This window comes from Acanthochromis polyacanthus, chromosome 4 (assembly GCF_021347895.1).
Source record: "Acanthochromis polyacanthus isolate Apoly-LR-REF ecotype Palm Island chromosome 4, KAUST_Apoly_ChrSc, whole genome shotgun sequence".
Lineage (NCBI taxonomy): Eukaryota > Metazoa > Chordata > Actinopteri > Pomacentridae > Acanthochromis > Acanthochromis polyacanthus.
Genome location: NC_067116.1, coordinates 24,172,378 through 24,198,211, shown reverse-complemented (window position 1 = coordinate 24,198,211; position 25,834 = coordinate 24,172,378). Strand labels below are relative to the sequence as shown.

The following is a 25,834-nucleotide window of genomic DNA, read 5'->3' as shown; positions in this document are numbered from 1 at the left end:
ATGAAAGTCACATGTTTTCATGCAGTCAGTCAATACATAGAAGTGGTGTTTTCACAGCAAATTAAGTCTCATTTCCTTTGCTGACAGCCTATAGCAGAGGATTCTCACCTATAGCTGCAAACCTACATTTACTCTGCCTGAATGCATCTTGAAAATTGTAGTTCGAAGTCAATACTGACTGCTGTTTGGTGTTATTGTCACCTTAAGCTGTATTTGACACCGTGGGGTCTCTGTGCCATCCATGCGAACTGACCACACTCAGTGCAAGTTTGATGCTTTTGACCCAAGTTTGCAGTGACCCTCTTGTCTAAAACAGCATTTAGTGATGAGAGAAAGAGCGAGCAAGCCTTTGTGCCGATTCTGAATGACAGTCTAATTTCTTCTGAAAATGGAACAAAAACTATGTGCCCGTCGGCGAAATGATCAAGTAAAATGCAGCCGAGAACTTCTAACACGGCCACCGAGCCAGCTGTGAGGCAGCTCTTAAAGCATGACAAAGGAAGCATTGCTACAAAATGGGTACTCCTGCTGCTAACTTAGGTGTTTTGTGTGTATGTGTAACGCCTGTGACGACAGCTGAAAATACGTGTATTCATCCCATAATTGACACATTCAAGTGTCACTGCTGTCGTAAGCTACTCTCTGGGTGTCACTGTCTACACATGTCTAACAGTAAAGTTACCTAAATTTTATAGCAAGTCATAAAATGACATATCTATATTACATCAAGTATCAAAAAAGATTATATTTTCAGCTTTGCTCTTACGATTGTCGACTTATATGTTATTTCTATTGTTTCTCTTCTTCAAGATTATTCAAATAATGGGTTTAAAAATGTAGAAATAGTAGTCTAGGCGGAGTAATTCAAGGTAGGTGATTCATTCATATCTCACATTATGTAGTAATTATTCAGAAAGAGAATGGTGGAAAAAAATGTCTTATACATGTATTTCTGCACTTGTGTCCAAGTGTGTGTATACACAATTTTGCAAGCTATGTTCCTGAGTTTGTATGTGTGTTTGTGTATTTATGCATCAGACACGGGCCCACATATGTCTATTACATTGTAATTACTACAAATTAAAACAAAAATTACTACATTAACCTGTTTTTGTTTTTCAATTTTCTTCAGCTGTGTACCTCTGGGCCCGTGCTGCCAGTTACTACTGACTTTAAGCTATTCATTTAGTTTTTTTTTGTCTTGAACCTTGCCACACCACCAGTAATTGCAGGGTATAAAAGGTTGAAGTTGCCTGGATTTAAAGTGCTTAAGACTCTGCAATAATGAGTAAAAGCACCGCCCTTAATATCAACTGACTCACAAAGTTTCCTGGTTTTACTGGAGCCTTTCCTGTAGCTGTACTATAAGCTGGTGGATGATGCCAATCTCATTGTTCATCAGAACCACCAGGCCCCTTTGAGTTTAGTGGGTAAAAGTAGCATACAGTCCATTTTCATAACTACAATTTATCTAAACGGTCTTCTATTTTTGTGAGGGTTTAATTCCCACTCGTGCCACTTTGTGCCTTGTATAAAAATGCCCACCAAAAAGGTGTGCGTTATGGTACCAGAGATGACATTGAAAGGACATTGCACCTGCAGTGTCCCTTCCACCAAAGTCCCTCTATTCCCTAAGCTTCCCTCAGACAGACTGAGGTACAGCACTGCCCAGATAAGCACACAAGACCGGTCTTTATCTGCCTGGCAGGGGGACATGGCCTGAGCTAAAATAACCAGCAATGGGGGCCCGGCTATCTTCACAGGGCCCCGAGAATAGAACAGATCCACACAAACAAGACTGGATAGAAGGATGGAGAAAAACTCACACTGTGCACACAGACGCTTCTTTAGCTAATACAGCAACCACCTGCTACTGGCCGCTACCTCTGTTGGACCCGATAACGCAGAATACACAAGCACTGTGATTATAAAGTGGCGGCGAGTGGGAGGTGGGAATGTGAATATGAGACGGCTCCATTTACAGTACTTTACTGTTGTCGTTTGGTGTGGTGGGGGAGGCCGGGGGACAGTGTGGGGTTGGTGGGTGTGGGTGGGGGGGAAGCTGCGAGAGGAGGGTTGGGGACTGGCTTTATGACTAATACCGTAATTGATGGAGAAAAGCTTCTCGGGTCATAAATAGGAGCCATTATCCGCTGAATTAGCAGAGTGGGAGACAAAATGATGCACAGCCATTCAGTGATTTGCAGAGAAAGGCAGAGAATTGGTAAAGGGCACTTGTTATCCATCTTGCTACAAATAGGTATCTTTCACAGCGCACAGCGCATTTACCAGTGGTGTCTGAAAAGAACATTTGGTACTATTAGATGTATTACAACTAGCAAAGTAATTCCACTTTCTCCTGGCAATCATATGGCAGCCAGGGAAAGGGGTATAATCAGGGTGACAATGCAGATTAGAGTGACATTAATTTAAATTTTTTTTTCTAACATTGTACTTGCAGTAAATGACTTGAAAGCGCACAAGTTACTCCACACATTTTCATCCCACTCGCTGCCACTTTATCTCAACAGACACTCTGCTGGCCGTATGCACTGGCAGGTATAACCTCCAGCCTATTTTGGTGTGTTTACAAAGTGCATGAGAGCAATATGAACCACTGTGTGTTCCCAATTTAAAGCAGTCGATTTAGTGAGGCCAAACTGAGATTAAACTGAATTTTCGTATTAGCCAAATAGAAGACGCATGACAGACCTGAGCACTGTTAATACCGACTGCTTAGGGGGGAAAAAAACAATGAATACAGTGGAGAGATTCAGCAAGTCAGCTAGTTTAACTCCAACTTTGCAACTTTGAGGAGTTTCTATTGATAATGATTTGTAAAGCAGTGTGGAGATTTATTAGTTTGCAATGTCTAGACCAAAAAACTCAGCAGCTCACCAACTGTCTGTCTCTCAGTCATGGACCTGAGTAAAGCAATAGATCCAAATGTGCCTTCAAGTAAAGGCACGAATAGACACACAGACCACACACAAACATACGCAAACACAAAGTTGTGTTTCCATGACTTCAGAGCAACATCACACTGACTTACATTCATTTCCTGGAGACTTATTCTAATCTTAACCATAACTACTGCTTGCCTAATCCAAACCTTAGCCTGAAGTTAACCCAAAGCTTCAATCATGTCTTCACCTTAAAATTTAATGAAGAATGTTATGGGGACTAAAAGCACATCCCTATAAGGAAGCCAAGTCCCCATAATGTGACTGTGCAAACAGATTTAGGTCCCCACAACATGAGTAACGCCCGCCCACCCTCCAGGCCTAAACAACCGAGCCCCATCAATCAGGACCAATTCTCACAGGCTGCCTGGGCAAGCGCCATCACTATGGAAACCAAGCCTTTACTCTAAAACCGTCTTGCTTTGTCTTGTCTGGAGGTTTTCACACACAATCATTGCCAACGGGCCGGCAGACGAAGGAACAAAACCTGAACCAGGAGAGAAAGACAGAAAGGGAAAAGAAGAAAGGAGAGGGAAAAAGTTCGGTTAGTCTGTTGATGGTTTCTGAGGGGGAAATAGCTTGAAAATAAAGACGGACAATTTGGGGGCCTCGACGTGAGTTGCCTTCAAGGATTCTGATCTCCAGCAACAGGGCTGGCAACTTTCCTGGTGTCTAATAATGAGATCATCTATCAAATTTATGACAGAAGGCACCACATTTCTTTGATATGATATGAGCTAAATGTGGCCACACATAAAAAAGACTGCACCTGTTAGAAATTAATGTGTGTTTGAAAATTGGATAAATACTTTCCCTTCCCCCTTCATCTGTTGCTAAGATGCTCTTGACGACGACAGTTAAGTTCTAATTGTGTTGCCGATGGAGAAACTGTATAAAGAAAATTATACCGGTGAGATGCAACTGAGACTATCTGGACGTGTGCTTAAAATAAGATGCAAGCTTCGTTAGAACAAAAATTATAATCTAAAATGAGCTGCAGTTGTGTTCCACAGGGCTCGTTTGGGTCAGATTTTATTCCTATGTAACCCTTGCTTTGACTGTCCAAACTTAAGGGTTAATGAAACAGTTGCTTTTCCAATTAAAATATAAGGAAGAAAGGCTAATTGGGATTTGCTCTTGGGGCAGCTGGAGCACCAAGTGAGCTGTTGCTGCTTGAATTGAGCAGCCAGTTCCCACGGCAAAAAGAAAAGAAAGAAAATCGTATAACCTCAAATGGAGTTTGAAAATCACATTTTCCTTTAAAAAAGATTGACACACAAACCCAGGAATAGTTTACCTGTTAGAAGACAAATTTATATTTTTTAAAGTAATTTCACGTAAAAAAAATCATGTTTAACTGAAAACACAATACGCATTTGAAGGCATTATCACATGTTTCAAAAGAATTCAAAAAGCAAGAAATGAAATGATGTCTCTTTATTAGGAAATTCTGTCCCTTGTTATATTACAAGAATGATTTCAAAGCCAGAGAGAGATGACTAAAATGCCAAGTTTGCATGCAAATCCTTCGCAATTGCATCATACAGTGTGTCATGTACATTGACTAGGCTCCAGACTGACTCACAGGGCACAGGCTTAGCTGCCCATGAGGGACTTGTGGCAGGATGTGGGAACCTGGCACGAAATAAGTTCTGGAGTGTTGGTACCCAGAGGTGAAAACTTTGCCCAACCACACTGCTGTCACAGTGAAGCTGCATTTCTAGAAAGAGTAGCACAGTCGTAATGTGCACAAATTGGTCCCACTGAAACCATTGTCGAAGGCTAAAGAAAAAAGTAAAAGACACCGAGTATCCTTCAGCCCAGTGGAAATAAATAGACTTGATTCCTCAGAGAGAGGGCGGAAATTAAGCTTAAGTATGTGCCTGATTTCAAAACGGCCACAGAGCGCACAGACAGCAGGTGAAATGAGAACAATTTTGTGTCATTTAGAGACCCACTTGAGGCAATTGACACTTGTTGGCTCATTAAATGAAGAGGACACCTTAAATTGCTGACGGTGTTATAGGTCTGATCAAAACAGAGGACAAGAGAATAAAGAAAATGGAGACAAAACAAGCGTCCATCGCTCCACTGAAAACACAACATAAGCCACTCATAAACACTCATCGCATCTTTCTTGAAATTTAAATCCAAGTGAAGTCACATATAAGGAAAAGCCTTCACCTGTGCAGTCTGAGAGGGAAAGTTTTAAAAACTACCAAGTGAACAAGGCATCAAGGAATATCTTTCTTTTTGAGGGATTCAGAAACCTTTGAAGATCTAAACTTGCTAATAAAAGCACTGGAGACATTACAGTTTTAAAAGCCACCCTGGTGATGGGTTGAACTCTTTTCTGTTGGAAGAAGAAAAAAAAAACAGAGGGATAGCACCTTTTATACACTTCAGTCTCCTGTATTGTTCTGTCAAACTGAGTTCATATAACATCGCTCAAACTACTGGAGCATGCTGCTGAAAAGAGGCTAAGAAAGAGAGATGATCGGGGGAAAAAAAGAAGAGAATAGACAGAAGCATTGTCTTCGGGACTGCAAGCTTAGAGGAGAACTCTTTGATCCACTGCTGACCAAAACTGGGATTTTAAAGGCTCATTTTAATACAGTGAATTATGCTAAGTGAGTTTGAGCGATAATGTTTTATCTTTTTGAGCCAGTTTAATAGGAGACGTGAATCTATTGCATGCTCTCCTTGCAACCCGACGAGCCGCACTGTTAATCATTTTAAGTTAATTATTTTAATGATGCTTTCTTGTCAACACTTTTCAGTCATCTTATAATCAGTACGTCTCCAGCAAGCAAGCACATTTCCAGCACATTACCCTAGTAGGAGTAGTACAGAAAATGAACAGTTAGATGAATATGTACATGTTGACATTCAGTAGGTTTTTGACACAGTTAAAAAAAACAGCGAAATAAATAAAAGTGTTTGTCTTTTATTTTGAAAAATGTGGACATTGAGCAGTGTCATTGTCCAAAAATATTAACAGTAACTGTGACACTGAAGGCAATCAAATGTTGGCATGGAGCCTATAGGAAAAATAAAACGAAATAAAAAAACACAGATACAATTATGCTACATTGTTAGACCTGGGTTATACACACGTGGACAAAATTGTTGGTACCCCTCAGTTAAAGAAGGAAAAATCCACAATTCTCACTGAAATCACTTGAAACTCACAAAAGTAACAATAAATAAAAAATTATTGAAAATTAAATAATCAAAAACAGCCATTACTTTTGAATTGTTGATTAACATAATTATTTAAAAAAACAAACTAATGAAACAGGCCTGGACAAAAATGATGGTACCTCTATAAAAGATTGAAAACTATTTGACCAGAGTGACATGATTAACTCAGGTGTGTCATTTAATTGACATCACAGGTGTTTCCAAACTCATAATCAGTCAGTCTGCCTATTTAAAGGGAGACAAGTAGTCACCCTGCTGTTTGGTGAAAAGGTGTGTACCACACTGAACATGGACAACAGAAAGCGAAGGAGAGAATTGTCCCAGGACATCCGAAAAAAAATTATAGACAAACATCTTAAAGGTAAAGGCTATACGACCATCTCTAAACAGCTTGAAGTTCCTGTGACAACAGTGGCTCATATTATTCAGAAGTTCAAGACCCACGGGACAGTAGCCAACCTCCCTGGACGTGGCCGCAAGAGGAAAATTGATGACAAATTGAAGAGACGGATCGTTGGAATTGTATCCAAAGAGCCCAGAGCAACCTCCAAAGAAATTAAAGGTGAACTCCAAGGCCAAGGTACATCAGTGTCAGATCGCACCATTCGTCGTTGTTTGAGCCAAAGTGGACTTCATGGGAGACGACCAAGGAGGACACCACTGCTGAAAAAAACTCATAAAAAAGCCAGACTGGAATTTGCAAAAATGCATGTTGACAAGCCACAAAGCTTCTGGGAGAATGTCCTTTGGACAGATGAGACCAAACTGGAGCTTTTTGGTAAGGCACATCAACTCTATGTTCATAGACTCAAAAACCAAGCATACGAAGAAAAGAACACTGTCCCTACGGTGAAACATGGAGGAGGCTCAGTAATGTTTTGGGGCTGCTTTGCTGCATCTGGCACAGGGTGTCTTGAAAGTGTGCAAGGTACGATGAAATCTGAAGACTATCAAGGCATTCTGGAGAGAAATGTGCTGCCTAGTGTCAGAAAGCTTTTGTAAAGGGCTTTTGTAAAGGGCTATATAAATAAACTTTGAAATTTTCTATATTTACTATTTGTTTTATCACTCTACTTTCTAGCCAACCAATCATTTACTAGATGGGGAAGGATTTTTCACCATGGTGACCCAGAAAACAGAGAAAAAGCTTCGAACATGTTGTAAAAGGGTAAAATTTTAACCAACCCATCATGTTCCCCTCAACCTAACAAATTCCTTTTGGTTGCTCAAACTCAATTAAGCTTCTGACATGTACTTATCATTGTGGAAGTGTCAACCAAATCATGATATTTTTTGAAACCTACCCACATAGCTTTGATGCCTAAAACTAGTCAAAGAGAGTGTGTAAGCTGAAAACCAACAAAGACTCAACACTAAACATCAGCTGAAGAACAATGGTTTCATGTGAGACGTGAATCATGATCTCCTGATTGAGGCTCCTCTTGCTGACTTATGCCTCCATCATGGCCTCCCACCTCTTTGTGTTGGACTTTGTGGCTCTTTGGAGCTGAAAGTCGTTCATAACTGTCATATGTGAGATCATACATCAATTTAAAAAAACACACACACATTGCTTTCATAATGTTGACTATATTGTAGTTGAGTTGTGTAGAGATGTAGTTCTGTAAGGACAGGGTTGACTAAAGCTGATGAACAGCTGGTCCATTTATGTAATGCTTTAGACACCCTAAAAACCTTAATTCTGACTCAAGATTACTGTTGATTTCATGCACTGCAAAACAGGGGGGTTGATGTGTCCCAAAAAAAGCATTTAATTATGAAGAGAAGATGTTTTTTTGCATTACTAAATTATAATGCACCCCTCTGCCATTTGTGTGCGTACATCTCAGAGAATTCAACCTTTAGCCAGCACCAACAAGATACTTGAAGCACAAATTCGTGTCTGGAACTCAATTAAAAATTAACTTGCTTTCCTCTCATTTGACAGAGTAAAAAATAACAGTACATAGAGTGAAACATGGGACCCAGCATGCAACAGCAGGGCGCACACAAAATTGAATTTGATAGAATTAACTTGACAGTCTTGGCTCAAACATAATTTGAGTGAGGAAAATAAGGAGTGAGTGAAGAAAAAAGAAAAACAAAGAGCAAAGGGAGAGAAACAAGAAGCGAGAAACAGAGGAGCAAAGATGTAAAGAATGAGAACAAGGAAACAAGAGGTCCACTAAGGGGCTTCATTTTTTTTCCAATTGGCAGTTTCAAAGGATTATAAATAATTGAACACCCTCACCTCATCACTGTGAGTTCTGGCCAATTACTATTAGAAGTTCTTTGCCAAAATGCCACAGTTGGGAAAGGCCAAAAAAGGACGAGGAAGAAATGAGGAGAAAGTGAATTGCCCTCAAAAAAATCACAACAAATAACTCAGTCTACCTGTCCAAAAACCAAAATACCAACACATATTTAAAGATAGTGTCACGCAACTGAAGAAAAGCCAGGAAAGTGCTGTATAGTGAAAAATGACGGACAAAGTTTTATGCTTTTCGCATAAAACTTGGGGGGAAAATATGAACAAAGGCAGGATAAAATCACAGGCATAAAGGGGAATAATCAGGGGGAACTACGATAGCAACTCGAAATAGTGGTTCTTGTTAAAATACAGCAGCTGGGAAAAAAAGAATCCCCATGTGACTTTTTAAAGACCTGAACATCCAATGACAAAACTAAGGGAGCTGTCACAATAGGAATTGGTAAAAGTGGCATTGCTGTAACAGCTCAAGTTTGTCCAGATGGGGATTCCACAGTAAAAGCAAGACGTGAGCGGTGTGTAAGTGTTACTGAAGCATTTGACTGCTTTCATTCTGCACCGAATGGCGTTTCTGTCTTCAGATCCAGCTGGGTGTTTGACTGTGTGCTGCCTTTCAGAGAAGTGAATGGGTGGACAAAGTGTCTTCACCAAACCAATGGATGGAAAGCTCATGAACTAATATTCTCTACAAAAACACAACCTTTCAGTTGTTTGATTTAAAAATGCATACATATGTGTAAAATCACTCTTGTTCTTTTAACCAACACTGTCTAAGACATTTGTTTACATATTTTACACTTACAGTTTTGAGCAGTGCTGAGTCTTTGCTGAATTCTTTTTTCTCTTTAATCATGACTTAAAAGCACCCTGGTTTGCAGTCTTACATGAATTCTATGAATAGTTAATGAATCATGAATTAAAACTGCACTGTACTGCGCTGGTTGTATTATTAGTGTGTGTACAACACAAATAATTAGCTTGATTAAATAGTTATTTTAATGCTTAACTTTATTTATCTATATATTTATTGCCTATACTTAAATCTTATTTATGGACTCATGAAAGACACACAGTTTGTTGGAGCTAAAAGAGACTTAAACAAACGCTAAAAATACATACACGCATATCAAAAAGTAAACAAATTTACTGTTGGTCTTACTTGTAAAATGAATGCATGACACTGCCATCTAGTTTTACGACCATGCGTCAACAAATGCTATAGTTCGATAATCCAATCAATATGCTACAGCCACCTACAATACAGTTCAGGTGACAGTCCACACATTAGGATTATTCTGTCTTTGCATACACACACATACACACACGCGCGACTGTGTGTACCTGAACACAAATGTATGCAAACGCGTAGACAAATATAGACATACACACCAGCCGTGCATTATGATGGTTGGGGTTGCAGGATTTATTGAGCCATATATCTTTCTCTTTTGATTAAAAATGTCTCCTTCTCACAGTGATTTATGAGTGTAAATAAAAGGAATGGAGGGCAGAGAGAGAGAGAGCGAGAAAGAGAGAGAGAGAGAGCGACGGAGAGAGAGCAAGGGAAGTAAGAGGAAGGGATGACATCATGCTTTTAGATGGGCTTTTCTGCAAAACGGTGGCATCCTTTCAGTCCACCAAGTGGGAGTGAAAATAATTGGACAACTGCTCTACTGGGCTGAGTGTGTGCGTGTGCGTGTGTGTGTGTGTGTGTGTGTGGTTGTGCACGTGGGGGTGAAAGACAATCAGAGTGAGCAAAAGGAAAGTAGTCTGTGAATGTGTGCATATATTTGCACACACGAGTGGCAACACTGTGAGGCCCACCAATAGAGATGAGAAGGAAGAGTGAGACACTGTGTGCATTGCCAGAAGGAGGGTGGAATAGGGGGAGGGGGGGGGGGGGGGGTGTAAAAATAAGAAAGGGACAATGAGACAGAGTGAGAGAGCCCGACAAAAACAGCAATCATATCTACAGGCAGTGTTAGACAAAGACTGGCAGATACTGACAGATGGGGAGAGAGCCCTACCGTTGTGAGGGAGAGAGGGAAAGCTAATCTCCATTAAGATGAAGCAGACTGCACTGAATGTTATTTAAACCAGGGAGAGCAAACAGAGGCTGCAAGAAGAGAGAAACTGAGTCCTCACATCCAGCGGGCAAAAGAACTGAAGAAACATTTTTCTGTGCAACATGTTAAGAGGAGACGCTTTTACACATTTACTTTACTGTCATGAATGTGTGGCCTTAGTGTCACCGAGACAGAAAAGGCAAAAAAGAAGGAGAAGAACAAAGACATCTGTCTGACATCTGTCTGAGTGGAATTTCAGATATTTCTTTTTTTTGGCCAGCTGAGCTGAAAGACACTCCAATTACGCTACCAGACACTCAAACCACCATGCAATCAAAGGTAGACAGTTCTATAGCAACATAAGAAAAAAAAAATCAAGTGGTCCTCGTGTTATCATGAACCACTGAGAATAAAATCACCGAATGTCAAAGCTGTGACTGATGTCAAGATAGACCCTGCGAACAAGGTGAAACATGTAATTTTTCTTGCAATTTACCTAAGATAGACAGAAAAATCAGCCATGACTCGACTTCCTCTAAATTTCAGCACCTACACTATTCGACAACATGCCTGAAATGTCAAACTGAATCTGTTGATGATTATTTTTAAATGACATTTTAAGATCAGTTTTTGTTCTCTTGCTCACTATTTTTGATTAGTTCTGTCACTGTAAATCCTCCTTTCATTGTACTAACGTTGCAGCAAAAGCAGTGCAGTCGAGAAGGGAGGAGATCCAATAAAAAGGAGACAACATCACGCCCCTCGACACATGCAGTAAATCAACAAATACATACGTAACATGTTGCATAAAGAATGAATGTACAGTCAGCTGACACGTGCACGCAAACAGGCGCAGTCTCGTCATACTCCAAGGCTATTGCACACACAGAATTAGAGGCATATACACAAAGATGCACACACATTTCCCCCTTCAATGCATGTATAATTCTCTTACATTCTCATCAACACACTCACCTACACGCTCACACACACACACAGGATTTGCAAACAATGAAACCCAGGGGGAAGCCTCCCTACCTCGCCATCACTCTTGTTCTATTTCTCTGCAGAGCCTCATCTTTGTTTTGTCTCCTTAATGCTGCTCTAAGCCCATCTTAACGGGGAAATGGTGCGGAACAAATCCTAAGCAGGAGTTGACAGGGTGGGATAAGAGACTACCGACGTTCCCCTTTTACTAACATGGGAAGTTACGGAGGACAATATATACAGACAGACATCATGCCTGAATGGTAAATATTTGCAGATGTAAATGTTGTAAAATTGTCTGGGTGGTGCCTATTGACATCCAAGAAAAAAATGACATCAAAATTGACTGATATCCAACCTCACTTATTGTAAGAGTGTCAGCTGAGGGCCTAGAAAACAAATACATGTGCAACAATTTCAAATACACAAAAGCACTTCAGCCCCATTTTTCAACCTCATTCATGTGCATTTAACAGAATATTTCAATCAGCACATCTGTCTATACAAGCTGCATTTCATACATGTAACTACAATGATTCCAAAGCACAAGGGACCTACAACTCAATACTGAGCGTCAGCGTCTGTTGTGCAGACACACATTGATCACTTGAGTAGCTCCTGCCCTGCTAATGTGCTGCTCTTGCTACGGCTTCTATAAAGATGTAGCTTCCAACTAAAATCTACCTCCTGACACTGCAGTGCAATACCTTTGTTGAAGCAGAAAAACTATATCAACTATGATGCTAAATTCTCTTTCAAAAATGGGATTCACAATACGTACAGCAAATGCATGTTTTAATGCACACACTACAAACATATCTGAAAGGGCAGTAGCAAAAATTTGAAGGAAATGCTCACCAAATCCTTGCCAACTTGTCAATTACACATTTCACCATCCCTGGTTTCTGGTGTCATATATGAAAGAGGAATCTTCAAAAGAAGTTGCACAGGAAAGACGGGAAGCTATCAGCAGCGGTGTAATTGATCGTTATCCAGGTACTTACATAAGGCGTGGGAGCCGGTGAGCAGCAGTGATAGCAGCAGGGTGGTCACAGGCAGCAGGAGTGGCAAGGAGAGGCGCAGGGCACCACTGGTGGCCATTTTGGCTCCGGTAGGGAAGGGGGGACAGGGGAGGGCAGGGTGGGATGAATCTTTGACCTGGCTGGAGAGCCGAGGCCCCGGCTGCGCTGGGAAGTCTGGGGTCTTCACGCAGGACGGCTTGGCACTCTACAAGAAGACAGAGAGACAGAAAAATTAATAAATGCTTGTATTTTTGTTCACTATTCTTACTTATGCAAGGACCACAATACTGGCACCAGTTTCTCTGTAATAGTTGCCTTCATTTCTGCCTACATTTGACAACATCTTAACATCCAGTACACAGATATAAATCACTGCTTGTGCATAGGGACACTGAACAAACATGGCAATTTGATTGTTGCAACAGCTCCAGATGGGACAAAAACACCTACACATAATGGTGCCAAACTATATCTATTACTTCTGAGCATCTGACAGGCAACTCTTAGTTGGAGCCACTCACAGTTCCAAAGGTGGTAGTTTTACCCGCATCAACAGGACATGCGACTTTTGATAAACCCGCATGACAATGACACTCTGCTGCACTTTTCACAACCCTTTTACTCCGGCTGACACATAAATGGCTGTGAGGTAATAAGGCGTCCGTAAACTAAAGGAAGCAAAAGTGTCACATCCTCCACAACCTGTAACCTTCCCATCTCACAAGCAGCATCTCCTCACATCTGTTAATTAGCAGGGCGGTCATTGTTTTCTATTCTTTTTTCCCCCCTTTCCTAATCGCCTGATCTTGCCATGACTTGCTTCTCTCATTGCCTTGTAATTACACAGGCAACCTAATGATATTCCAGGCATCATCTCTTTGTTTTTAGTCAAACTGCCATTAATCCCCTCAAACTGCACAAAGGGACCAACCACACACACAGACACACACTCCGGTTGTTTCAATGATATGGCTGCTGCACCACAGAGCCACCAACGAGCGGTTATACATACTCTTAAATTAAAAAGAAATGAATAAACAGACATAGAAAGAGAGAGGTGAGAGAAATCCATGACATGGTTGTAAGGAGTATGATTTTTTTTAAAAACGTGCATTACATTCAGTAGATACAATTTCAGAAACGTATAAGGACAAGGATATGTGAACGGGAAGGAAGCAATGCCAGCCTAAGCAATCAAGCAGTGAATATGAAAACCACCAAGCCATCCACTCTCAGAGGACCCAGATCACAGGAGAAAGAGTTGAGCCCCTGTGTCAGCCAGCATCTGCCCTGCTTTAGTGTCCTTGTGCCAGACAATGAACTCCCTCAATCTCCGGGGATCCCAGTCCTCGCCTCACCACATGAAGGGTGAGGGTGATTCTTTAGAAGGGAGATTAATTAGCTGAACACTAGGTGGCTAACAGGGCACAATAGCACAAACTGTGCAGGCAGAATGTAGTTCATCTTTTTTTTTCCCTCAGTAATCTAGATGATAAAGAAAATATACTTTCAACATAGGTTTTCCATTTTGATCCTTAAAACTGTCACTTTTCAAAATGTCCCTGAGCACATCATAAAACCCTTACTTTCTACACACTGCAAGTTGGTTTTGACAAGAGTGTCAGTGGCTGAAATGTGAAATGAATGTACTTCAAAAATAGCCTTGTAAACTGACAAGCTCGATCATTCAGCTGCAATTATGGTCAGAGGCACATAGGTCAAAAGAAAGTGACTGTACAGGCTACCACTGAAAAGCAGGGATACGTCAATGTAATATTTAAACTACCTCACTTAAAATACATGTGAGTGGTAACACTGGGAGTAAAAATGGGGGCAAAACTGACTAAAGCAAAATCTACAACAGCTGAGATCACCTTGGTTCAATAAAATAAAATGATTATACAAATAAAAGCATAATTTAAATCACATACAGCAACCTTTACCTCTAATTTTGTAATTTTGTCAGTTGTATCAAGCTGCTAAGTTGTCAAAAGAGTTAAAAGGTTAATGTCATGCTGCTGTTTTACAGGGCTTTATGTATTTGGCAGTGGCCTTGCGAGAAGCAGAAAACCACAGCTAATTGCAGTGTAACCCAGTACTTCAGACAGAAGACATATAAAAGTGCCCCACCCTTCACAACTACTACACTAGGCTCCTCAACTGGCATTAAAAAAACTCAGCAAACACATCCAGCTGCAGGCAGAATAAAAACCGCAAACACATACAGCAAAAACCCATATAGGCCACAAAATCTATTCAGCTAGAAACACGCCGGGTTTTTTTCCCATTACATACGCAATTCAAACAGAGAAATTGAAGAACACGTGAAACGAACGCACTTACAAAAACACAAAGCGGAAGATCAACAATGGATCTTTTGTGGCGACAGCGTGCCAAGAAAGAGTGCGTGTTTTTCAGAAGCTCATCTCATCTTTCAACACACACACGACCAACATGTGTGTCCCTGTTTGATTTTTTTTTTCATCTTCCTTTTCCTTGGCCTAGAGGGCAGGTGATATTGCTGAGAAGTGAGGGAAATACAGAAACATGAATACAGAGAATAAGGGAGTATCAAATTGTCTAGGGGACTTGTGAATGATGCCCCTATTGTTCTGAGTGTAAACATTGGTGGAGGTAGAGGGAATCTCGCATGCCTGTAGGGAATTACTCTATCTCTGCTCACAAGATGCCTAGGTTATGATTTATGGCCCTCCCCCGAGGGCACGGCTTTCTATCTCCACCTTTGGTTGCTATATAAACTTCACAACACAATTACAACATCTATTGTTGTTGAACAGCCAACATAACCTAAGGTCATGTGTGGGCTTCAGTTTCACCATAGAAGCCGTCTACAATGCTTGCTGCTGCCTGCTTTTGTCAGTCGTGCATAAAAGACGAAGAGAGAAGTTTACATAGAACAAATACATTCAAGCCTACACATATTTTAAATGGATTTGGGAGGCTAAAAAAAAACAAACTGAAATGTAACTTTTATCTATTCCATAAAATTTACATGAGTGTCTGAAAGTTGCATATGGCAATCATTTGCTAAAAATAAAAGACAGGATATGGAAATCACAGCATGTTTCTCCTGTTAAGAGGTGTCTCTTAGCAGCTGTAAACTCTTGCTAAAAAAATTTTCTTACTTTCCTTGTAAAATGGGCAGAGGAATGATAGACCATTTAGCATTCTGGCAATGCTACCTGAGAAGCCGATCGATTGATAAACCCTCAGCTGCTTCCACATTATAGGCTGTAATCAGGAGGAAACCGCTAATGATCAAGTTTTAGAGATTTCAATGGGACTTGGATGGCTGCATCAACTTGCATATTAGTGCATTTGCACTAGTTTGCATTAGTGAGCATGATGAACAAAGAAAAAGCATGCTATCTCAAAGCAACTTTGAGTAACATGCCGTATCACGTACCAGCATTTATCAGCAGAAATTTTACAACAGAATTCTACCGTACTTCTGCAACTTGGATTATGATTTTAGTTTTGCACGTTTCTAAGCATAAACCACAAAGTGTGAAGAGGTTAACGTTAGAAAATTACAAATGCGTCGGAATATTTCTACTGGATGTTGATCTAACAAACCAGGTTTAAAAGGTGAATCACTGATTGATTTATCAGACGCATCTCCAATAGGATGCCCACATTGTTCAGCATTTGCTAATTTGTTACTCATAAACACTTATTAGACAATACAGCAAAGCTATGTATTTTGACATTTTTCCTAAATACTTTAACATTAAACATTTCAATCAGATTTAAAAATGAAATTAAAAAGTGCTTTATTTTTTCTAATTAAAGTCTGCATTCATACAGTGGCACATTCAAGTGACTATTCATTAAACTCTATACTATTCCCACTGATGGGCAATGAATATATTTTGAAGCTAGAACTTTTTATCCCCTGTGAAAACTGCCCATCACTCTAGATATTAACCCGGCGCCAGACTTCAGTAATTACACCTAAAATGGCAGCACAATTTCCACTGAGTGGTGGCAGTCACTGGCTATCAGGGACTCTCACTTTGACATGGTCAAGCTTTAAATTCAGCTCGTTTCCCCATGCAATATTGATACTAATGCATTTGATTACCGAGATTGAGAAAGGCACTGAAGGGAAGGGGAGATGGAAATTTGCGCCATAAGCATGAAATGAGAACAGGACCAGTAGATATAAAAATGTGTGCACATGCACACATGCCACAATGGACCGCAAAAAATTAACAAGGAAGGAGTGAATCGAACAATGAGAATGAAGGTGCAGGTCGAATTTCACAATATGAGGCTATGAGATAAGCAACTTCAAGACACCAAACTGTTTCCATCATGCACACTACTGTTCCGAACACAGGAACTGTTAAAAACACACGCACATACCCTCTGAAGATGTGTAGTTGAATCTACACAGAGAAAACTGCTTATCACCTGAGGCGCCACATTAATAATCCCTTTTATGAGATGAACAGTAAGCTCACTTCACACAGGCAGTTAAAAAGACCACAGTTTGGTTGGGCTTGATGGTCAAAACCAAGTGTTTGATGTCTAGACTTTCAAAAAGAATAATATTCTCAGTGTTTGTTGAGTCCAAAACATGACTTTTACAGACTGTAGATTTTTTTTCAAACTGTGAGTTTTTCCTTCTTTGTCTGGTTCTAGAGTGTATGTAACAACAAGATCGAGTTTTCAGGGTACAGGACACTAACTGACCAAGCCTGTAAGGACTCCTGGCTGTAGGGATGATTTTGATTCGCCATGGATGGAAGACATGTACTGAGGAATGTCAAGGCATGTAAAAGGAGCTGAAGCCTAAATATCTTCATTTAGTGTGTTCTTCAATGTCTAAAAATACTCTAAAACACTACTAATAAAACCTATTCGAGGGGCCACTTTAGCAGTCTTATCTGTTCAAAATCCAAAAATGAAGAAAAGTAGGCTCAAAGGAAGGGAAGACTTGTCTCCAATATTGGTAATCGGAGAAAACTATTACACCAACTTATCTTTCCAGTAAAACATAGCACCAAAGAGGACCTGATACAGTTGCTGCAGTTACAACAAGACAACATGGTCATCAATATCCCCCGCCACATGTGATGTCTATGAGTCTATATCCAAAATAGTGATCAAGGGCCATAACTCTGTTAAATATTATCACACAGGTCTCATTTTCGAACTTGATCAAGGTGTCCATGGTGTAAAGCTACACTCTAAATTTCGTAATCCTAGCTGTAATAGTTTCTGAGAAAAGCTGTCCCCTTCATCTCGGACGGACGGACGGACGGACGGACGCACGGAAGCACGGACGGACGGACGGATGGACAGACGGAGGCCAAACCTATATCCCCCTTTTCCACTTCGTGGAGGCGGGGGATAATAATAAGTCGAAGTCAATTATCCTATTTTCTGTTGTAGGATGATGGAAAAATAATAATTTTGAAGCAAACAGAGGCCTTTTTATGGTCCTTTCTAAACTCTGCTATCTGCCGTTTATGTTCAGCCTTCAGCCGCTATCTCTCCCTCTGCAGTCTTTCACCTTGGATGAAGTTTTTATGCATCAGCCCCGAGTTACAGGCTTTTACCACAACCAGTTTACTGTCTGCCATTGATTCATACCTCAGAGGACCAACCACATACAGATGTGAGGTGCAGGCCCACTCATTTTATCTGTATACGATATCTGTATACTATATGTTCTTCGACGTTATGACTAGGGAATGTGTATGTGTTGTATGTATGAATAATACAGTCCATGTGTTTCTGCTAGCACCTTTTTAAGGCTTGTACATGCCTGAGACAAACGTGTTTATGAGGGCATAAGCTGCATGTTTCTAGTGGCTCAGACTTTAATAGTGTATACAATTCTGTGTCCAGTGATTTCACATTTCTGTATTTTTTGTGCTTGTAAGCCTGCAGCTGCAAAATCATTTGGTATGAATTCATCTATCTGTGCCCATATAATTTATCTGTTTCTGTATCTGTGAGTAATTGTGAGTGTGTTTGTCTTCATGAGAACCAGATATATGTACCAGACACACGCCCCAACCTCAGCTAGAAAACAAGGCTATAGCATCCATCTGCTCTGTTAAAAATCTGACAGTATTGATTATGTATTACTGACAAGCAATGACACCAACAAACATGCACACAAACTCACCTCCTTCCACCTTTGAAGCTTTCTGAACATTGTTGCATTTAAAGCTAAACCCTCTGTGAGACGTATGTAAAGGAAGGCATGTTTTTCTTCTAAATATATCCCCCTGATCAGACTAGTCATCCTTCCAATCCTCCAGCTCAGTTTTATTTTCCTCCACCTCACCCCCTTTCACTCCTTTCCCTCGTTCCCTCCTCTCCCCCTCCCCTTCCCCCTTTGAACTCATGCATACTAAACTATGCTTGCATTGCAGATGTTTGGTGGGGAATCACATGAATTTGCATGGAACCGCAGGACTATTATGTAAATGCTCCAGTGTGTATCTACCTCCCCGCTTCACTCTTTCGCTGATCTCCATCCTGTGCGATCACTGTCAAAAGAATTTGAAATAAGGTGCACCTGTCATTAGCTGTGCGTAGGGAAGACCGGTGGAAGACGAAGAGCTGACGCAAGCGAAATGTATAAGATGCACATAAGGTGTCGCCTGTAACGTTTTAAGCATTTAGCAGGACGGAGATTTAAATGCAATAGCGGTAAAAACTGGCCTCATCTTTTTTTTTTTGCAACAGGTGGTAAGGTGAGCTGAAATGTGATCGCAAATATGACCCTGAATGTTCGGTACAGAAATCAGAGGCAGAGGAAAGGAAACGCTTATAGAGACATTAATATTCCTAATTTAAGGGGCATTCCAGAGTCTCACATGACTTTGGAATAAACCAGGGCATCTCAGGATAACAAATTCACACACGTGACACTGCCACTGTGAACCCAGCCTCCAATTATATTGGGACATTTGTACCAACAGACAAAACTTCACAGTATATTATAATACATTTTCTATTACAGTGATGCATGACCAGTCTTTTTTGCCTAAAGTGAAAGCTGCTTTCATAGGTGAGGAGGGCTGCATTGCCGTGACCTCATTAAAAAATTGCAGAACGCCAGACCCAGGCAACCTCTCCTTGGAAATAGCTTTTCTATGAGCCTTTGCCCTTAACTGTTCCCAACCTCCCAGTCCCAGAAATGGTGCTTGACACCTCAGAGACACCTTGTGTCGGCCATCTGCTGTCCCCCTGGGAGCACCACAACCTTTCTTTGGGATCTTAGGAGCCTTTTGAGCTCCACTTTGCCTTCTAACGCAGATTTTGCTGCAAAATAATGCTGAAGATAACATTAAAGGTTTAACCAAAATTAGAAGTTAACTTTCCCTGTGAAATGATGGCCTGGCAGCATAGAACTTTAATGTTTACTTCTAAAGTTATGCGTCTGCCTGAGACTCAAATTTCTTTTTTATTGCTCTGAATCGTCAGTAAATTTTTCTGATCAATCTGCAGACGGCCTTCACAGCCTCCGGAAAAAAAAAATAGATTATAGAGTGTTTTGTCTGACTGCTTCCAAAAGGAACTGGAGGTTTACAAAAAGATTTGAGACTAAATTACAGCAAGCCCATTGAATCTTCAACCTTTTGTTTTTCTCCCGGTGTTGCCCTGAGTTCGATCGACCGGAAATGGGTTTACGCCGAACATTATAAGGCAGTACTGTCCTTCAAATAAATACCCGGGGCTGTGAGGCTTTTAGCTGAAATCCACCTCTGTTGAGGTTGAGTGCACAGCAGCAAGCTCTGGGGCTGTGCAGCAGGGACAAATGGATTGGCAGCTGGGAGGCTAGGGCGGCAAGCTGACCACCTAAATGCGGACTTTATTGCACAGCCATTTTGTTTGCTGCTGAGAGGTGACACACTGTCTGCCACCCATGTAACCTCCCCGTGCTGTGATGCTACAAGTTGGCAGACAAAATTCACACACTTGTTGTTTTCTGCCTCTCCTGGTCTGCCACCCTGGCTGGCAACGACGATAAAGGCCGAAGGTTACAGGTGGTGCTGTCGCTGATAGCCATCACCTTGGATAGGAAAACTCTAGGAGGAGACGGCACTGCTAAACATTACATACTGCATAAGGGGGGCATTTAATTATAGGACATTTCACAGGTCACAGTTAGAAGCGGGAGAAATGAGGTGAGATGGGGGGTGCCAGACAGTTTGTCATAAAAGGGGCGGTTGTTTAAGAGAGACTGTGGCGGTGAGGAGAGCTGGAGAGAGGGGGGAACTGGAGAGGTGACATCAGTTTTTGGCCGGCTGCCGATAGAGTCAGACAAGCATCACACCGACTGGCCAGCGGCTTGAATATGCCCTTTAAAAGCTGCCACAGGAGGGGGAAAGAAGTTTTTGAAGGGCGGCTGGGACAGCTGGAGAAGCACGCTTCATATTCATTCTGGAAATGGGATGCGTATGGGGGGGGGGATGAGATTATTCTAAGTGATCGAGTAGGAGGAAGAGGAGGGAAAGAAGACTGGCAGACCAGGGTGTTTAGAAAACGTCTCCAAAACTCCTCTCTGCAATTGGCAGGGCTCGCTGTGTAACATTTGCTGTGTGGTTTGAGAAGTTTCATTTCCAAAATGAGATATATACCATTTGAAAGACTGTGACACCTACACAACAAAATGAATGCTGGCATGTTAATAGAATTGACAACTGAGTGAAACCGGTGCTATCTTTGGCCCATAACTTTAAAAAAGTATAATTCTAACATATAAAATCTTCTCTTTTTGCTTAATTTATGTGTGATATGCATGTTCCAAGACAGAGCTGTGTATTTATCTATTTGCTTTTTGTTTAAATACAATATGTGCAACAGATTCAACATGGCAGATGATCAGAGAAAAATATTCTACCCCAAAGCCAACAAGGACATGTGACAGTTAGAAAGGGTTTCTTTATTTTTTTTGCTTAATATAAAAACAACAACAACAACAAAAACATTTTCCATGCCAGATATCTAAACTGAATTATGTGAAACATTCTTTTGCTACCTTTCTTGTATAAATATGGAACATCCAGTATTTCTGGGGTCTGATAGTTGTACCTTTGCATCTTTACTTCAAAAAAAAAAGTAATTTAACTTATTTAAACACAGACATGGCTCTCTGCCAGCAGCATCCCTTGACAATAAATTAGGTCCATTATGTGCCTTTTCAAATTCAGGTTTCCAATGTAATTCTCACCTGCTTTGATAGCGATCATTCAGTTAAATAGAATATGAGGCTGCACCCTTTGCTGTTACAAGGCTGCTGTTTCAGGGTTCATATCTAAAGGCTCTTTTTGTTCTGGCAGCTTTTTAATGAATCTTGTATGTCTCATGGGTGGGGGGAGAGAATGACACATAAAAACACATTGATATGCAAAGACACACTGCTACAGAAACACACACTCGAATACACAGGGGCAAACTCTATTGAAGAGTCTCTTCATCAGGTGTGGTCATCTTTTTCAGGTTCCTTATTTTTTTTTTCAGGGAATTAATTGAAAATGGAGTTAATCCTGGTAATTTGCTTCTGAAACTGGGCCAAAGCCCATCAGCAGGCTTAATAGTATTTAGTAACCTCACTTCAGTAGCCAGAATTAAGATTAAACTTTTTCCACGTGTGATTAGGGAAGGTGGATTTTAATTTGCACATCCTTGTGCCATTATCTGATTATTGACTAAAAGAAGGGGTGAACATGAAAATTATTGATCTCTACAACTAATTCAGATTTCCCACTATTATCAACGCAGCAAGAACTTCATTCGCCAGCAGATGAACACAAGACACCCAAAGTGGGCATCATTCAATATACCTCGGCTTGACTTTCTGCACAAACAGGTAGCTAATATTATGTAGTGTACAATATGTCATTAAATTGCCTTATTTCAATTATAAATCTGACTATATAGTTCAATGCATAAAAAAGAAAATGAACATTCTTCCATAGAAAACAGTGTTCTGGAACACTAAGTGCAGCAGGCTCTGACGATCCTGTTTGGGCTGCAGGTTTGGGGAGTGTCTGCACCCCTGTCAATCACACAGCATTGTAAAGAGCAGAGACAGATGGCGAGGTTGACCCACACTCCGTCTTTCAGCTTGTCAGTACACTCATCACAGTCCCACCACCAGCACTACCACTACACTCTGGCAAAGACAACGGTTTTTTACAGCCACTTACTGAAAACCCCAAGTTCTGCTTTTCAGCATGCTACAGATAACCAAAGATATAAAAAGACAGAAAAAATACCTGACTAATTTTACGGAAGACAACAAAGACAACAGAAGAACTAAACACATGCTTTGAAGCCAAAGCATCAGAGCAACACGTTCTAAAACTACATCAAACATCTGCATAGCAAAGACAGATTCTGTTCCAATCTTGCTGTTGATCACTATAATTATTGTCAATTATAACGAGTAATAATTAGGCTTCACAATGAGGCGTTTTTGCATGTCTGTACCTCAGCACACGACTGTTCCAATTTAACCGTGAAGTGACACAAATCACCCAAAAGAGTAGCTACACATTCAGACAATTCCAGCTACTGTGTTTCAGGACAACCAGAGCTGAAAAATCCCCTCCCCAGTGTTGCTAGATAACCATCAGACAGACCCATTGGGAAAAGCCATATGTCCTTTGACCAAATACTGAGGCTTAAGCCAGTCGCTGGTAGATGCTGTACAAGTGGGGGGGGGACATTCAGTGGGAGGTAATAATGTGGCATGATCTGTATTAATGTATTCCTCCACAATATTGAAACACAGAGCCAGCGTTGTGAATTGGCCTTACTTTCCTCCCACCCATGGAATAAAGAGAGAGTTTGTGCGGTGGACAGAAGGTTATTGTAGACGACAGGCATGCACGTGGGTAAAAGCCAGGAAAAAGACGATGACGATGGCACAATAGAGCTTACAAGAAATGCTCACACACACATATAGATAGAGGTCCATACAGTGCCAATGTGTGGCTTCTTTCCTCACACATTCATTGCATTTTGCTTACAAAGTCAGCGATTGCTCCTTTGAGCGCCCTTCCACCTTCTGACTCTTTCACTCCTAACAGATGCCCCCCCACCACCACCACCACCACCACCACCGTCTTCCTTTTCAACTCCCACCTTACTCTGTCACTTCGTGAATGAATTTCAGAGGGCCCAGATAGGGAGTTGAGGAGGGCAGTGTGTGTTGAGGCCAAAGGTGAGAGGTGAGACAGCTGGTAAACCTCTTTAAATCCTCTTTTCTTACACTACGCATTCCTTCACAGCAGGACACCGTTAGCTAGCCATCCATCCCGGCCTGATTTAACTTGTGTGCACACGAAGCGCACGCTCAAGTTTTCGTACACCTTATGAGTGCGTTTGCGAGTCAAACTCATGCTATGGCACGCAAATAAAATATTTTTAGGAGAGCGAAAAACACAAAAGCAAATTCATTCTGCAGCATTTTTCCCCCCTAGTAGAAATGGGGTGGGATGGGGGCTGCTGGGTGTGTTTGTTTTCCTGCCTGCAGTACCCACACTGATTTTAAGTGGTGGTAAAGTAGGTGGGGGTGCTTTTAAGTCCTGAAACTAATGCATAAACAAGACCCCTCTCTCTCTCTGTCTTGCTGTCTTTTATTTTCTCTCTGTGTTTGTCATTTTAGCACTTTGCACACCCATGCTGTGTATTGTTGTGCTGTGTGTCACACTGCATGGAGTTAGGGGAGGAATGGAAAGACTGAGAGGAAAGAAAAGAGTGAGTGAGAGAAAACTGTACCCTACTGCTGCAATTTAGGAATGCAATATGCTCACTGAACAATGGATGAGTGCACATGTACACACTCAAACATGCACACAGGTACACATATGCAGACTGACAGTGACTGGAGACAGGAAGCAAAAAGGAAAGCTTGTTTACATACAGAATTACAAAATGAGCGAGAAAACACACCAGTGGGAGAGGAGACACACCCCTGTTCCTTGATTGAACGCAATCACACACACACAGACTCCGAGGGAAACCACATCCAGAGTAGATGAGTCTGGCCGAGGCATGACGAAGCCATGGGGAGGTGCTGGGGTCTGTGATGACAGTTTGTTGGAGACGGATGAATGTCTCGTATTGGCCCCAGACAAGCCTCTGGAGCTGGTGCCAGTCCCAGCGACCTGGAGAACAATACTGAGGCGCAGAGTGTGGGAGAGGCCGAGACAAGGAAGTCTTGGGTGAGCTCAGGCTGCAGAGTCAGTGCTTCATGCAGCAACATGAGCATTTAGCTCAAGAGCACTTTGGCCGTGATGGTGTGTACTGTAATTCCAGCTCAGACAGACCTTCTTGTGTCAGGATTAAACCAGAAACCTTTCACAGTCCACTGATCCACACTAAACTGGTTAGCGACAACCAACAGAATCCTTTTCTATTCTAATCTGGTTAAGGGCTGCAGTGATTCTACATCCATAACCAGACGGATCCTGGTCTCATGTCACCAGACATATTCTCTATTGTTTTTAGACATGTCTGTCAGAGTTTTATCAACAACTTTCCCAGGTTTTGGCTACTGGTGGTGGTTATTTAGTTTTTCCAGGTATCCCCAGTCTGCATTCTCATCATGTGGCGTCCCCCTGAAGAGCTATCAAGAAGTAAACACAAAATTGTGGAAGATGCCAAGACAGTCGCTTACCCAGGAGAAGACAAAAAAAAAAGAAGGATTTCCATTGTTTTGACATCTATGAGCACATCCACTGGGCATTTTCCATGGTGTGTCTTTGCCAAACACTCATCACTGTCCCAGTAGCCTCCTTTATAGCCAAATTGTGCATGCACTTGGTGTAAGATATTACTTTTTTGAAATTACTCCTCACTTTTGTCTGTCAGGCTTTTTTCCCCCTTTTTTTTCATTTTTGTACTAAGTCATCCAAAGAGGAGACATGTGCAGGCTCACCTTGATTGGGAGGAAGCTCAAATAAATGTGTTTGTAATTAGACCAACATCACCGAAATTCAATTTACAGTACGACGAGTGCTTCACAAATGACCACTGGCCAGTTTCTGAATGTGTTAAAGCACCAAAAGACATGCATCAGAAAACACCACACTGGACAACAGTTTCTCCAGTGTGGTGTCTTTTGATGACACACACCACACTGGATAAATTGGAGTTTATCCATTATTGTGGGCTCCTGCCTCCTTCACGTGTTAGTCTTTGTCCTATTTATTACTGGAAGCATAATTGCGTTTGCCACTTTACCTGATTAGTTAGACCCAGACTCTTCCTGCATCTGCTCAGTCGTTCAAATGATGAAACCCTACGCAGATAAATAATCTTAAA

General features: G+C 41.2%; 1 protein-coding gene across 13 annotated transcripts in view; it reads right to left on the bottom strand.

The window, feature by feature from the left end:
* Positions 1–25,834, bottom strand: part of ptprsa (protein tyrosine phosphatase receptor type Sa) — a 242,648-nt gene that overhangs the window by 125,156 nt on the left and 91,658 nt on the right. For all 13 annotated transcript variants that reach the window (XM_022192822.2, XM_022192824.2, XM_022192826.2 and 10 more), the window contains one exon: positions 12,494–12,716. In XM_022192822.2, the coding sequence (XP_022048514.1) occupies positions 12,494–12,590 (97 nt within the window). In that variant the 5' untranslated portion in view covers positions 12,591–12,716. The remainder of the gene's footprint in view (positions 1–12,493; positions 12,717–25,834) is intronic.